The 13,681-nt window shown below is 38.4% G+C and overlaps 3 protein-coding genes across 5 annotated transcripts; all 3 read right to left on the bottom strand.

Moving 5' to 3' along the window:
- Window positions 1–1,406: 1,406 nt before the first annotated feature.
- Window positions 1,407–6,441, bottom strand: LOC105273850 (uncharacterized). Of its 3 annotated transcripts, none has more exons than XR_892951.1 (3): window positions 5,856–6,441; window positions 4,121–4,487; window positions 1,407–1,997 (listed from the first exon to the last, which is right to left on the bottom strand). XR_892951.1 is itself a non-coding variant. In XM_011316527.1 (2 exons), the coding sequence occupies exons 1-2, from the start codon at window positions 5,952–5,954 to the stop codon at window positions 4,206–4,208; spliced, it is 381 nt and encodes a 126-aa protein (XP_011314829.1). In that variant the 5' UTR covers window positions 5,955–6,441; the 3' UTR covers window positions 4,083–4,205. The 3 variants fall into 3 exon arrangements, 1 of the variants encoding a protein (XP_011314829.1); XR_892952.1 differs by lacking the exon at window positions 1,407–1,997 and adding an exon at window positions 3,368–3,386; XM_011316527.1 differs by lacking the exon at window positions 1,407–1,997 and having other exon boundaries at window positions 4,083–4,487.
- Window positions 6,442–8,788: 2,347 nt separating this feature from the next.
- LOC105273849 (uncharacterized) lies at window positions 8,789–11,799 on the bottom strand. The gene is made up of 2 exons (XM_011316526.1): window positions 10,332–11,799; window positions 8,789–10,054 (listed from the first exon to the last, which is right to left on the bottom strand). The coding sequence occupies exons 1-2, from the start codon at window positions 11,537–11,539 to the stop codon at window positions 8,890–8,892; spliced, it is 2,373 nt and encodes a 790-aa protein (XP_011314828.1). The 5' UTR covers window positions 11,540–11,799; the 3' UTR covers window positions 8,789–8,889.
- A 265-nt stretch (window positions 11,800–12,064) lies between these two features.
- On the bottom strand, window positions 12,065–13,591 carry spict (magnesium transporter spict). The gene is made up of 4 exons (XM_011316523.1): window positions 13,497–13,591; window positions 13,300–13,419; window positions 13,028–13,170; window positions 12,065–12,958 (listed from the first exon to the last, which is right to left on the bottom strand). Exons 1-4 carry the CDS (start codon window positions 13,570–13,572, stop codon window positions 12,248–12,250), a joined length of 1,050 nt encoding a protein of 349 aa, XP_011314825.1. The 5' UTR covers window positions 13,573–13,591; the 3' UTR covers window positions 12,065–12,247.
- Window positions 13,592–13,681: the final 90 nt, after the last annotated feature.

Raw genomic sequence — 13,681 nt, 5'->3', positions numbered from 1 at the left:
TGTACACTCATAGAAAGTACCGATTTATTTGCAGGAAGTATTCCAGCACTGAGTCCTCGTAGAATCGCAAGGAGATAAGCACAATCAATTGTGTGATTCACTTCAAGTATAATCGTATCCTAAAATAAACATTTAATTTTATTTCCCTATTTAATTTATTTGGCTGAAACTAAAAAAATTATTTACCTGTAGTAAATATTCTTCACGGCAGAAATTCATTTTCCCGGTGGACGGCCAAAATAAATATTTCACCTGTAGATTACGCGATTTGTCGCGGAATTTTTCTCAAACAATAAAGAAAAAATCTCTGTCGACATCTCAAAAGCTCATGTTCTCTTCATTTTCACTCCTGGAGGGAGCGAAGCAAAGAAAAACCATGAGAAAAAGAGGAAAGTGTACTGTTGAATTAAATATTTCCCTCATGAGGATCGCGATTCATCAAAAGCCTCGGCGAGTCCCTCCGGCGAACGCCTGGACTCTGTGGGATTCAACAAAAGAGCGTGGCTAGCATTTTAATTGCCTGATCATTTTCATAAACGTGCATCTAAGTAACTCTTTCCTCTTTCCGAGAACACAGAATTTGATTAACAATTTCAATTAGCAGAAAAGCAAATATTAATTACATTCCGGGAATTTCTGCGCTCTCAAAAGCTGAGTTCCACCCAGTACACGTCTTTGAACAAATACTAATATGAAATCGCCCAATTTTCACGTTTTCTGGAAAACAGAGGAGAATTATAGTTAAATTTAACCTGACGTAATTTCAAATTCCATTTTTTACATTAATTTTGATTTGAAATTACAATATTTTCGTGGAATCTCTACTAAAAAATGTACTTTTGATTACAATATATATTTTAGAATTACAACCCACGCGGAAAATTATAAATGCCAATGTCCAGGTGAATAACATCCGGATATATCTAGATATATTTTCGGACAAAAATGCGGTTTCTGAGATATATCTTCGGGTTATGTATTTATTCCGTTCGGGAAGAAGGAAATTCAATAGTAAATGATGCCATACGCTTTTAAAAAAGTAAGATTATTACGCCAAAATTACTCCACGGACTAGTAATACGGAAATTTATTTTAAGTAATTTGCCAGTGGAATTCTTTGAAAAATTCTGTATTTTCGATAATTTTTCAGCACAAGCGGAATAAAACTGTCATAATTGTTTTAAATAAAAGTACAAGTGAACGAAACGTAATTTTTCTATACTCATCCATAGCAATACTATTCCTACGCTTTAGAAAGTTGTCATCCAAGATACGCAAAGACTTATAATATTGTGTGTTAATTTTATTCTACGGCAATTGCACAAACACTTCATTATGTTCGAAGGCGCAAGAAACGATGCAAAACTGTAAAGTAGCATCAATGAATAAATATTTATCTATCTACCTGTCTATCTATCTATCTATCTCTATTATATTCCTAGAAACTCCACTGTGTATATTTTAAACAGTGTAGACATGATAATTTAGATGATTTAATTGTTTTTGTGTGTAGAACATGAGAGTGAATTTGAGTATAAATTTTTAGCCGTGTGAAGAGAGTCGGTGAGATTGGCAAAGGAAAAATTGAAGATTGGACGTTATGCACAGTGGACCGAGAGGGAAAGAGGGCTTCGTAGAACTGGTGGAGGGACACGAAAGGGGTTGCAGACTGTGCCTTTGTTCGACTCTGGAGTACGTGGCGTCGTGCGTGAGTTTTTTACCGGAACTCGGCTATGGGTGTATGACACGCGTATGTAATACGCGTCCTCGTTTGTCCCTCCTTCCTCTAGCCGGTGGCGAAGTCCTTCTGCGAGCGCTGGGGCGGGATCAAGTGCATCACCACCATCCAACCCTCTCTCTGTACGTGTGCTGCTACTGGAGCTGTATTTATTAGGACACGATGGCTTTTCTCTGTTGCTAGGAAGACGCAGACAACTCTTCACTGGAGAAAACTTTTTACACACCTTGCGGGTGAAATTTATTCTGAGGGGTAATCACTGAAACAAAAAAAAAGACGTGTTACGATTTTCAAGGTTTCAGCTTGAAACTTTTGGAAATATCAGAGTGACAAGTTGAGACTTTTCAATTGTTGCCTTTGACAGGAAATTTAAGGAGTAAGTTGAGAATGTTTTGGCCTGATTGCAAAGGGGGTTGCGTGGAAGGGAAACGGCAGGATTTCGGTAAGGGTTTCAATCTCTTAATACCAAAAAATCGATTTTCAATTGATGTGCTATCTAACGACTTTATTGGGATTAAAAATTTTTTAATATCACATATTCATCATGACAATACGACAATTATGTTGAAAATTTTTTGTTGACCATTTAAGAATTGTTAAAAGAATAAAAATTTATGGCCAATTAGAGAATTTGGATAGAGGAAGTTACCAAGACACTCAGTCACTCTAGACTGTTTCCCTCAAAACATTTTTTCCGAACTTTCGTAAAATTGTGTGACTTTTACAGAATAGAAAATTGATAAATCAGGTTTGACTCGAGTAAAGCTTGACTTTTTGGCTGATGATATTAAAGTTTTCCATCTTATTCTTAGAATGAATCTCTGAGTGAGAGAAATAAATCGATCAATAGTCCTAGGATGGTAAATACTCCGAGTCCGGTGTTTTTCCGAAAAATGGAGAAAAAACCGGAAAATTTCCATTATAATGGAGCAACTTTTTAATTGGCCTTGGAGCCATACCGCATAAATGACATTACTCGAATCTCCCATCAGAATTTCACCCTATCTCCGTTCAAATGCATTCGTACACCAGCAGGATAAAAAGCTCACGTCTTGTAGGTCTCGACTGTAGCTCTATACAACTGAAAACCCGGGAGTAATGTACGGCCAACCCACTGAGAACATATCTCAAAGACGACATCTGACTGGTCACAGGAAATGGCTCGCGCAATCTTACAACTTGAATGGTGTATCCGTGCCGTCAGTATTCAGGGGATATTAAATGAAAACATTGGGATGTATAAGCTCCGGTGTATGAAAACCACCGGAGCTACCCGCAGATCCATCTAATATTTGCACTGGCATATCGCAAAGGTACCATCTAGGCTGAGCCAGTTGGAAACCGGTCTCAGATAATAATTTTCGTCTTAGACCCGTCTGTTTTCCTCTCTCATGCATTTATTCCCGTCCTTTGCTATTTTTCGGAGGAAAAATTCAATTAAACGTCGCGAAATTTTTGAGAAGAATTCTATTCTCATTTTTCTGTCACAGTAGATATTTACTACACGCAAGTAAATTTGTAGGTTTTTCCCAGATAAATTAAATGATGAATTGAAATTAATTGCTTGTTATAAAATGGGATTACTTGCAGGTTTACTTGAAGCCGATGAAGCCACTGATTGCCTTTATCTTCTTGGGATTCCATGAGGCTGCGAAAATACTTCTCTCAAATAAATCGGTATTTTCCATGAATGTATATAATCTATTATGAAAGGTACGAATTCTTCCATATGATAATTAAATGTTCGAAAAATTTTAGGTAGTTACCAGAAATATTTCAATTAATCTGCCATTTTTAAGATGGTCCGGAAATTCCTGTATCATTGAACCAATAACTCCTTAGTCCATCGATTAAAAATCGATGTTTTTTAAATTTTTTTTTCTCAATGTGTAAAAATTCAATGTCAATTAATTGTCATTGTAATTGTAATAAAGAATAAATAGAATTTTCAGAATTATATTAATTAATGATGATTCATAATTTGACTTTCGAATTTCTTGAGATTCTAAGAACATAAAAATTCAAGAATATTTTGCGTCATTTCATTCAACTTGTACTTGTCTTTATGTAATAACCGCAAAAAATTATAGTTCACAAGGATTTTTTTCAAAAATTTCTCCGATATGAGAGGATAACGTTAGAGTTGTCGATAATAATTGGTTCATTAAGAGAAATCGAGTAGTCGATACGCAGCGGAGGACCTGAAATACCTGCAATTAAGTGACTGCAGGAGTAACAATGATACGCGTGCATTAATTAACGCCACGTTCAAAATAATTGCTCGTGTATGCGACGAAAAATATCAGTTCGCCTCGGTTAACTCAAAGAATTGCAACTCTTGAGAGACTCCGTAATTCCATCGATTTATTTTTTCATCTTCACCTGGATTATGGAATTTTTTAATTAATCGGCAAATCCAGAGTATTCATTATTGAAAGTCTCGAGTGGTAGACGAGTAATATCAAAATTATCCGAGAGTGAAGTATCCACATTCTTCTTTCCCTTGTTTCTGTTTTCCATCAGTTATGGCGTTTTTTCCGGATAATTGGGATGGAATTTTCGTGCAGGGATTTTTCTGAGGGTCATCCATTACTTGACGATTTTTTACAGGACCTGCGGAGTCAACCATTGGACAGAATCCACCGTTTCCGAGTGATGCTGAACCTCGGATAATGGCTCTTCCTATTGCCGTTTCTGCTACTGCCTGTTCCCACTTCATTCTGTCGAAATCATTGCGCAGGAGAGTCACCTAAAAAAATTCACTGGGTCATCAATAAAAAAATGAGTGACGCAATCATAATTGCACACAAAATTTTTTAAATTAAACTAAATCAATTATTCCATAACTAAATGATCCGTGTGCGGATAATTTGGGATTTTTTTGGGATTTTTTTGGGATTACCCCCGTTTGGGATAATTTCTCCATTCCTTTCGTAATTTCCGGTAATATCCTGGATGGGCATTTAACAGTTTATGGGATAAGCTTCAAAGAAATACGTGCATTATGTGATTCCCATAGTCTTTCATGGAGTTATGACGTTTTGAATGTAAAAATGGAATTTTCATGGTTTGCTTACATTTTCACATTTATTTAATTTTTCGATATTTCCAAAACGAAACAATAGCAATATTTGTAGATCGTTTAGAAAACGGATTTTATTGGTCTTTGAAATATCAGTTGTACCTAATTTTGTCAGCTTTTGTAAAGTTATTGAATTTATGCCATCGGTGATCGTAATCGCGCGATTCTAACCTCGCTTCGCTCGATTAAATCGCGGATTCCGGGCGCGATGACATAAAATTTTGTATGAAACGCGTGCGTAATATATACCATATAATATATATACTATATAATATATATACTATATAATATACTATTTTTTCATTTTCCATTGTTATGTCACCTTCTATAGTTCACTTTTATTGTTAACGAGATCTACTGCGCACTCCGTGCGCCGAATTCGAATTTCGACTTCGGATTCGAGTTGACCAATAAGGAATCAGTCTTACGAGTTTCGACTCAGGCGAACTTCATTTACGTATCTCTGCTTTCATGATAAAGATTATTAGAGCGTTCTATGTGATTTATAGTGATATATTAGATATAATTTTAAAGGTCTTAATCAGCCTTTTACAATTCGATTTGATCCAGAGTTATCGATGATAAAGTATCACATTTTACGTATGACCTTTTGCAAAATAGTAATTTTGTTTAAATAGACTCCATAATTTTTGTTACTCTCGCAAATACTCATGTCTAAATCGAATATGTGGTTCAAAATAGTGAGGTGGCAATAAGAATGATTGCAAAAAAAAGTTTAATATTCGATTTTCTCATCAGCATTAAACTGATTAAATTTAATTACATGTGAGGTACGTAGTGAGGTACGTAGTGAGGAGCTATTAAAATCCACTAATGACCTGAATATTTCCTGAATTCTAGCAACAAAATCTATGAGTTTGAAACATGTCCCTGTTAAATTCATATAAATATCAAGCCTAGATTTCATTATTTCAGTCTATAGCAAAAAAGTAGGGGATAAATCCCGGGAAATGAAAAGTTTTCTTTTTCCCCTTGAATGAATCGCTATTAATCTCGTATTTATGGACAGGTTACCTCCTTCTCCAATTTTACCAAGCGCTCAGCGTCTGTCATTTTCCGATCCTTCATCACCTTCTGCTCCTCCACGGGTTCTGGACACTTGGCAGCTGCCATATCCTACCAATTAATTTACCTCCTCTATCAAAATAAATTCAATTTTAAAGAGAACGTCCAAAGGGAACCATCAATTTTCACAGACTGGGTAAAAACAAAAGTCAATCACTGCTCCGTCTTCGTCTCGCGTATTTTCGTTTTTTTCCAGCGAGACTAGATGTCGGGGTGTTTCCCGGATCGGGGGTATCATTCCTTGAGACTTCTGAACAATTTTCATCCTCATCCTCATCCTCTTGAATCGACGAAGACGGTGTTGCATTATTCATCAATTGGTGTTGAGAATTTAATCTGGCGATGCCACGCAGTACCGCCTCCTCGAATTTCTTTCTGTACTTCAATTTTTCCTTCTCCAGGACGCGGTGCTGAACTTCGAGCTTCAGAATCTCTTTTTTCAACTCGAGCAGCCGTTCATCTCGCGATTCAGCAAGTTCCCTCAATTTTCTCAACTTTTTCTTCTCATCATTTTGCATAATTTTGTCCAAGGGGCCTAAATAACAAATGAACAACGAGATTTTTACATTCACAATTCTTTCAACAAATTTCAATTATTTCCACTGCATCCAGCCATTCCGCCGCAGGTACCGACTTTCCAAATGACCGAATGAATTTCATTATATTTTTGTCAACAGTTTCCCCAGGTCTACCGCGGGATAAATCAATTGAAATTTTTCATTTTTTTCCTTCTATCTCTTCCAAATGGATTCTGCGTGTTAAATCATGAAGATCCCTCGTTAAAATCATTAATCCAAGGGACTCCTCACAGAAATGCGTTCTCGTAATCAGGCGAAAAATGATGCTTGGAAAACTGTCAGCCCCCCGAGATGATCTTTCATAAAAATACTTTCACGTGCTCTGCAAGCCATCATTTCACCTACATCGTGATGCACACATGTGCACCGGTACTTTACATAGGAATACAAATCGCCTGCCCGAGTATGTAGAGTCTGGGCTACAGAGATACGTTATGTTGAGGATTTCTATGGACTGACGTAAACAGAGAAAAAAAAATAACATTGAAGAATAAAAAAGTAAGATAAATGCACCGTAAAAGTCAAGTACACGTTTGTTCTCTTAAAAAGTTCTTGCTTCCTTATAACTTTCATTATTTTCACGAGAGGATGAACAAAAACCCAGCAACACTGTTTATTCCTAACTATATTTCTAAAGTCGATTACACCGCCGGATATATCCAATTACTTTATTCCGGAAGTTTGTAATTTGGTGGAAGTGCAGATTCCGTTGCAGGGGCTTGACAACACTCACTAATCTCGTTTAAACCGATGCTGAATTCTACCTTTTTCTAACTTCATCGCCTACTTTTTCCCGTGTTTCTGGCGAAATTGGGGATTAACAATACGTTAACATGACCAAAGTTATCCAGAATCTAAACTGGATTTCATATTAAACATCCAAGTGCCGGGGGATGATTTTCTTTTGAAATTCCCATCTAGATTTTGCTATAATGTTATTAAATTCATATCTCCGTCGAAAATCAAGAGTTTTTCATTGCAATCATTTATGTATCAAAAAAGAACAATTCAATGAGTAAATTGATGAGTAAAAATAATAAAAGGCACTCTCCTGTCGTCAACTCTACTTTATCATGAGGAGAGCAGTGAAAAAAATGAATTCCCCCATAAAAACTGATAATTGAGTTTCCAAAGAAACAGGGGTTGGCCTTAAAGCTTGAATAACTGCCCAATCGATCGGAAGAGACACGTGTTCCTGTCACTTCTCATTTAGCAGGCCTGGAATCGATGAAGGAACCAGGGTGTAATTATACCTGGAAACTTGAGTGCACGAAGACAGGAGTAAAAAAGCAGATTAAACGAGGATCGAGAGGCCATACATACGTGGATTACGACGCCGATTACCTGGAAACGTATGAAATGGATATGATAACTTCGGATTTCACAGGTGTAGACACCTTCGATGAGGAAAAACAAAAAAAAACGGAAATGACAAGCCGAGGAGTGGAAATACGTGAATAAGAGTACAGGAAAATTGCACAATGGAAATTGGACGCAGACGAGTAACTCACGTTATATAACGTCGGCTTTTTCGTGCTGTAATGTGTAAAAAAATACTCGCATATTCGCATTCACTTCCCCTCCCTGTACCTCGTACTAATCACGGTAAAAGCCATCGTGCGACGAACCTCTATCCCCAGCACCACCTTCTTCCTTTCCTTAATGGTAATATGAAAGTTTTTCACTCTTTTTTTTTCGGATTATCCCTGGCTTTTTCCATCCAAATAGTTCCCACAAGAGAACGTCATTTAATAACTCATATTCAATGAATTATTGACGAATTAACGAATAATTGATTATCCCCCTGCCCTTCAAAAAGTTGTTAATCTCCCCTGGAAAAGTTTTGACTCCTGTTAATAAAATAATAAAATGAAAAAGAAGTGAGGAAATAGTAAAAGGGCGGAAAAGTTTTCCAGTTGTTCGATGATTTTGAGTGAAAGCAAGAGAGCCCCTGCGGCAGCCTTCTCAACAAGCCCAAGCCAACCCCAGCGTTAGGTGCACTTTTGGGATAGAGCGGCCAAACCCTGAGTAGCGACTGTGCTTGACGACTCGAGTGCCTACCGAGACGATGGCAGGGTGAGGAGGAGGGCAATGTTGCCGCTTCCAACCCTGTCTTCATCATCCCTTTCACGGGTGTACAGGCCGAGGCCACCTTACCCATGAATATTCTAATGTCCTTAAACCCACAGTAATTTACACAGCATCACAAACCCCACAGTTATTATCCTTTCAATTTCCCCCTTGCTGGACCAACAACTCTGATTCCAAATCATATATTTATATATATTATATCTTCATCTATATTTATCTAAATATATCCAATGATCTGTATTCACACAATTCATCTGTAAAGCCAACTTCAATTACTAGGAAAAAATAAAATAAATATTTTTTTATATGTCCAATTAATGACGACGATAATCGTCAAGTGGCTGTAGTTCACCGGTGGTTATTGAATCCAAAATCCAGATCTCTCGGAGTCCCTTCGATCCAACAATGATTTTGGCCTTGCGGGGGCTCTCGATGACCGTCCCCCCTGCTGTTTTTATCAACTCTTTCAGTATCTCTGGGGGTGGTGTCGTGGAACTGTCGATGTAAATCAATCCACAGGTTGCAAATAACTCTGGTACATACGACCTACCGAATATCTCCCTGTCCCTTCTGTTCTCCTGTACAGCCTTAGAGAAGTGATCGATCTCGTAGCGCTCAGGGCTCTGCCAGTTCCTCGCCTCGATAGATTTCTTGAGCCACAGGATACTGACGAGCCAGCAGCCCCTGATGATACCCCTCAAGAGATTTATCGTACGCACTCCAGTTGTGATTATGTGTGTTGTTTGACGAGTGACTGACGTCTCTATCCTGGCACCTCCTATTTTCTTCACAGCAGCCTTCACCAGATCCTTGTCACCATTGCACAAGCCTGTTGTAACTATGTAGATGCGCTTGGTGTGGTGTCTGCCCTTTGTGGCTACTCGTTTACTGTCTGTGAAGTCGTTCAACGAGTCTCTGCTGTGCTCTGAATTATCGAGGGCTTCACCTTCAACCTCCTTCAACAGACGCACTACATCTGGATTCAATTTCTTCTTTATTACTATCTTCTTGCTCGTTATTTTTCTCTTCTTCGTCTTCTTCTCGGGCTTTGGAAGTGTTACGCGGTGTTTAATCACCTCGGTTTTCTCAGTATCTGTTCCTTCCTTCTGAGTATTTTTGTGGATCAGTATTTTCGGGATCTTTCTTCTCCTCTTTCCTTCTATCACTGGAGTTTTCGGCTTCGGCGAAGGCTCTGCTCTCTCCATTGGACTCAATGATACCAACCCAGAGTTATTTAGTTGGGTAAATAACTTTCTCCTTTTGCATTGTTTTTTTCTAGGTGAGACATTGTCCTCTTTCTCGCTTCGCTCGTCGTCTGAGGAGTCTTCCAGGGGACTTTCTCGCTGTCTGGGATTATCCGATTCAACCTCACTCTCGTCTGAGTCCTTTATTATTGGCCCTTTGAGGGGATGCGGGGTAGCGAGGACAATCGTATCTTCTAATCGGGGGGACAATGGTGATGGCACTGGTTCTGGATTTCTGGAAATTTAATTCCAATTCTGAGTGTTAGGGCACCAAATTCATTAAGAACCAGTAATTAAGTATTCACTGATGTAAATAAAAACTTAATTAATTTCCTATTAATTTTTTCCTATTAATTGCCTATTAATTTCAGAAAGAGGCATGAAAAAACTTTATTTGTGGGAAATTTAATCAGCTATAAAAAAGGTCCTCTAATGCTTCCGCTTTTAATGGATAGTTTCTAAGGTAAATTCTTACTGTGAAATTGTGAAGTTGTAATTATTGAAATACTTACAAGGATTTCGATGTGATAGAATTCTTGAGTGTTTCAGGAGAGTCAGTTGATTTTTTCTCCGAGAGAGTTATAAGCCTGGAGTGAGTCTTCATCATCATCGAACGAGTGACGGGATAAGGCGTACTCTCGACGACACTCACATTGATTGACCGCCTAGACCCCAGGGAAGTATTAACGTCCATTGACAAACGATCACGTCCACTCGTGCTCGATTCACTCAACGCTGGGTGAATTATTTTAACAGAACTATCCGATTTACTCAAGGAGAGGCTCTTTCTCTTCGAAATACTGTTCCTCTCCTTGAATACTAACTGACGAGGCCTGGACTGACTCATCGCCGAGTCATTGACAAGTGGATCCACCGAAGTTCTCACCTCCAGAGATGCCCTAATACTCCGAAGACTTTCATTATTCCTCTGCAAAAGCTTTTCCAGGGGATTCATGGCCTCCGCACTAATTTTAGTTACCGGCATGGGGTTTCCCACTGTTGGAGTCAACTCCATGGGAATCTCCTTCAGATTTCTAGTGCGATTTATTCTCTCGTACCCATCAATCTTATCAAGAGATACATGACACGTTGTCACGTCCCTTATCACTGGTTTTGATGATTTTGGAGTGATACATTCTAAATTACTAGTTCCAATCTCTGGACAACTGATCGCAGTGGAGTTATCAGTTATGAAAGTCGAGGATTTTATCGGTTTTTCCATGATTATTCCGTCTTTATTTGCCAAATGAGATGATCTGGTTTTCCGGGGGGAGAAGATAACTGAAGTGAATTTTTTATTGCTGCTGCTCACGACAGGACTCCCACTGGGTCCTTTTTCACTGATGATCGATGATTTTGGGAGGCAATCATTCGAGTCATTCTCACCGAGAACCAGGGAAACTCTTTCATTTTTCTCTTGACTATTTGACTGATTCTGGTCATTCTGGTCATTCTGATCATTCTGATCATCCTCTAAACCCCCTAGAACCGTCGCTGTCTTCTTGCACAAGACATTTTGATTATCGAATAACTCTCGAGTTTTATGAAGAATTGCTTCCCTCAATTTTCTCATGTTGTCGTCAAGGATCTCCTGTTTATCATTTATGTTCTTAACCTCTGTGTCACTGGTGTCTGATGAATTTGAGACGAAACTCAGGTTCACTTGCAGAGAGCTCCTCCTTGCATTCGTGTAATCTCGTCGTCGGTTTTTAGAATACATCTTTTATCAATAAATTATGCGATTATACCAGTCAGTGTGTCACTTGTCCACACAAAAATAATCCTTTCATAACCGTCTTCCTGGGCCACAGCCTTTTATCATCTTCATCCCATAGAAACTCAGTCACTTGATCGAATCATTGGCGTAATTTCACATTGTTAATTAAAAAAAAGAGCAGCAAGCTCTTAGTATTGATAGTTGTCAATTATCAGTACTCCAATTAGACGATTCAGACTGAAACGATTGTTTACGGCATTCACGGTCTTTTTGAATGCCGAAGGTGTCGAACAAGCTCGAACTTGTCCTCAAGCTGCATTTCTATTACAGCAGTGAGGGAAATTTGAAAAGAAAATTACCAAATCGGAGAAACTTTTATTTCTAAAAAAAATGTATATTATTACGTGAAGAAAAATTAAAATCACAGCCATCATAATTAATTAGTCAATAACAATTTCAGCAGCAAAACAGTAAAATGAGATATGTCGAGTAAAAAAATTTTCTTGAATGTTGATTTGCTATGTTTAATTATATTTACCATAAATAAGTGTCGTTTGTTATTATCTACTAAAATGGATGGTTTTTGGACAATTGATCTCTCTCTCTTAACCGATTTGCTGTTGAAGTATAGAGATATGAATAACATTGAAAGATTCTCAAAGAATAAAATCAAACCAACGAAGTGATTTTTCGTTTGGCTTTTTTCTTTCGTCAGGTGTCCAAATAATTGTTCCTGTCCACAACGTCTCTGTTCACTGGTTGTGGCATTTCCTCGTCATACGAGTACCTCTGGACACTCCTTCTCCCAGTCCTGGATAGAGAGAGTGTCTTCAGGTCGAAGTAGGTGAAATTCAGATCCTTGAAAGCGTTCATTAAAAAAATAGCTGTGATAACAACGAAAAAACCACAGATGGATCCCAGGATATTCTGGTACGTCATGATTTGCCACTCTTCGAATAATATGGCTGATGCAATTATCACGAATGTCGTAAAAAATATGTAGTACACTGGAGTGACGATTGCAGTGTTGAAGAGGTCTAGGGCTTTGTTAAGGTAGTTCATCTGCACCATGATGCAGAGGATTATGGAGAACAGGGAGACCCACGTCAGCCAATCCTCCATCCTGTTATTTTCAGTGTAGATCGTCTCCTTGATGGAGAGCCCGAGAATTTTACAGCTCATTACTGTGAGGGAGCCGACTATTGAGCAGAGGAATACGTAGATCGTCACATTTTCCTTTCCGTGTCTGGGCCCCACGTGGAATATCAGAAGAAGAGTCGTGAGAATCACAAAAATTATGTAGAGAGTGAAGCCCGAGTGCTGGAGCCTGTAGACCAAATCCTCGACTGTATTTATCTCTTCGGTTTTTGGGGCGTGGAGGACGATAATTGTGGATCCTACGATGGACAGAAAGCAGCCCAACTAGGAAAGAAAATTTGATGAAAGGAAAATATTGAATTCATCCCTTTATAACTGTCTTCATTTACTCACCTTTCCTAACAAGTTCAACTTTTCGTGGAGGTACCTGGGAGAGAGTATGGCTGCAATGACGATGCTGAGCACTCCCAGAGGGGTCACAATTGAGGCTGGAGCAAAAGCATAAGCAACGAAATTTGCAGCTTCTCCAATTCCCACTGAGAAAATCAAACAATTGAAGTTAAGTTTGGCATTCTTTTTGAAGAGTATTCTCAGATATGCAGTGGCAGAACCTAGGACCTTGTTAATTGGTTGGGATTTTTCAAATGACTCTCACTAAAACGTACTTGATAATAATCCAGCCCACCACATCCACTCCCGGAGGTATCCATGCCCTCCAGCTCCAGCTCTCAGTCCGTACCTCTGGAGATTCACGAGAGCACTTTTTTTTATTATAAAACTGATACCTGAAAAACAAATTTATGATTAAAAAATCTCATGTCTGAAAAAATAGTGCTAACACCTAAAAATTATGACCTCTAACCTATGAATACATTGGAGCTGACAGCGAGGACGAGTCCCACGTAGAACTCCCAACTGTTTGAATTATCTTTCTCCATTGTGGAATACTTTATCTGTCCTCCAATGGAATTCACTTCAACAATCCCTCGAACATGACAGCATTATTGTTCAAATAACACTCGACGACTCTCTCTCCGAGGTAAACAA

Source organism: Fopius arisanus, unplaced genomic scaffold, assembly GCF_000806365.1.
Source record: "Fopius arisanus strain USDA-PBARC FA_bdor unplaced genomic scaffold, ASM80636v1 scaffold00007, whole genome shotgun sequence".
NCBI lineage: Eukaryota > Metazoa > Arthropoda > Insecta > Hymenoptera > Braconidae > Fopius > Fopius arisanus.
This window is presented reverse-complemented; position numbering and strand designations above follow the sequence as displayed.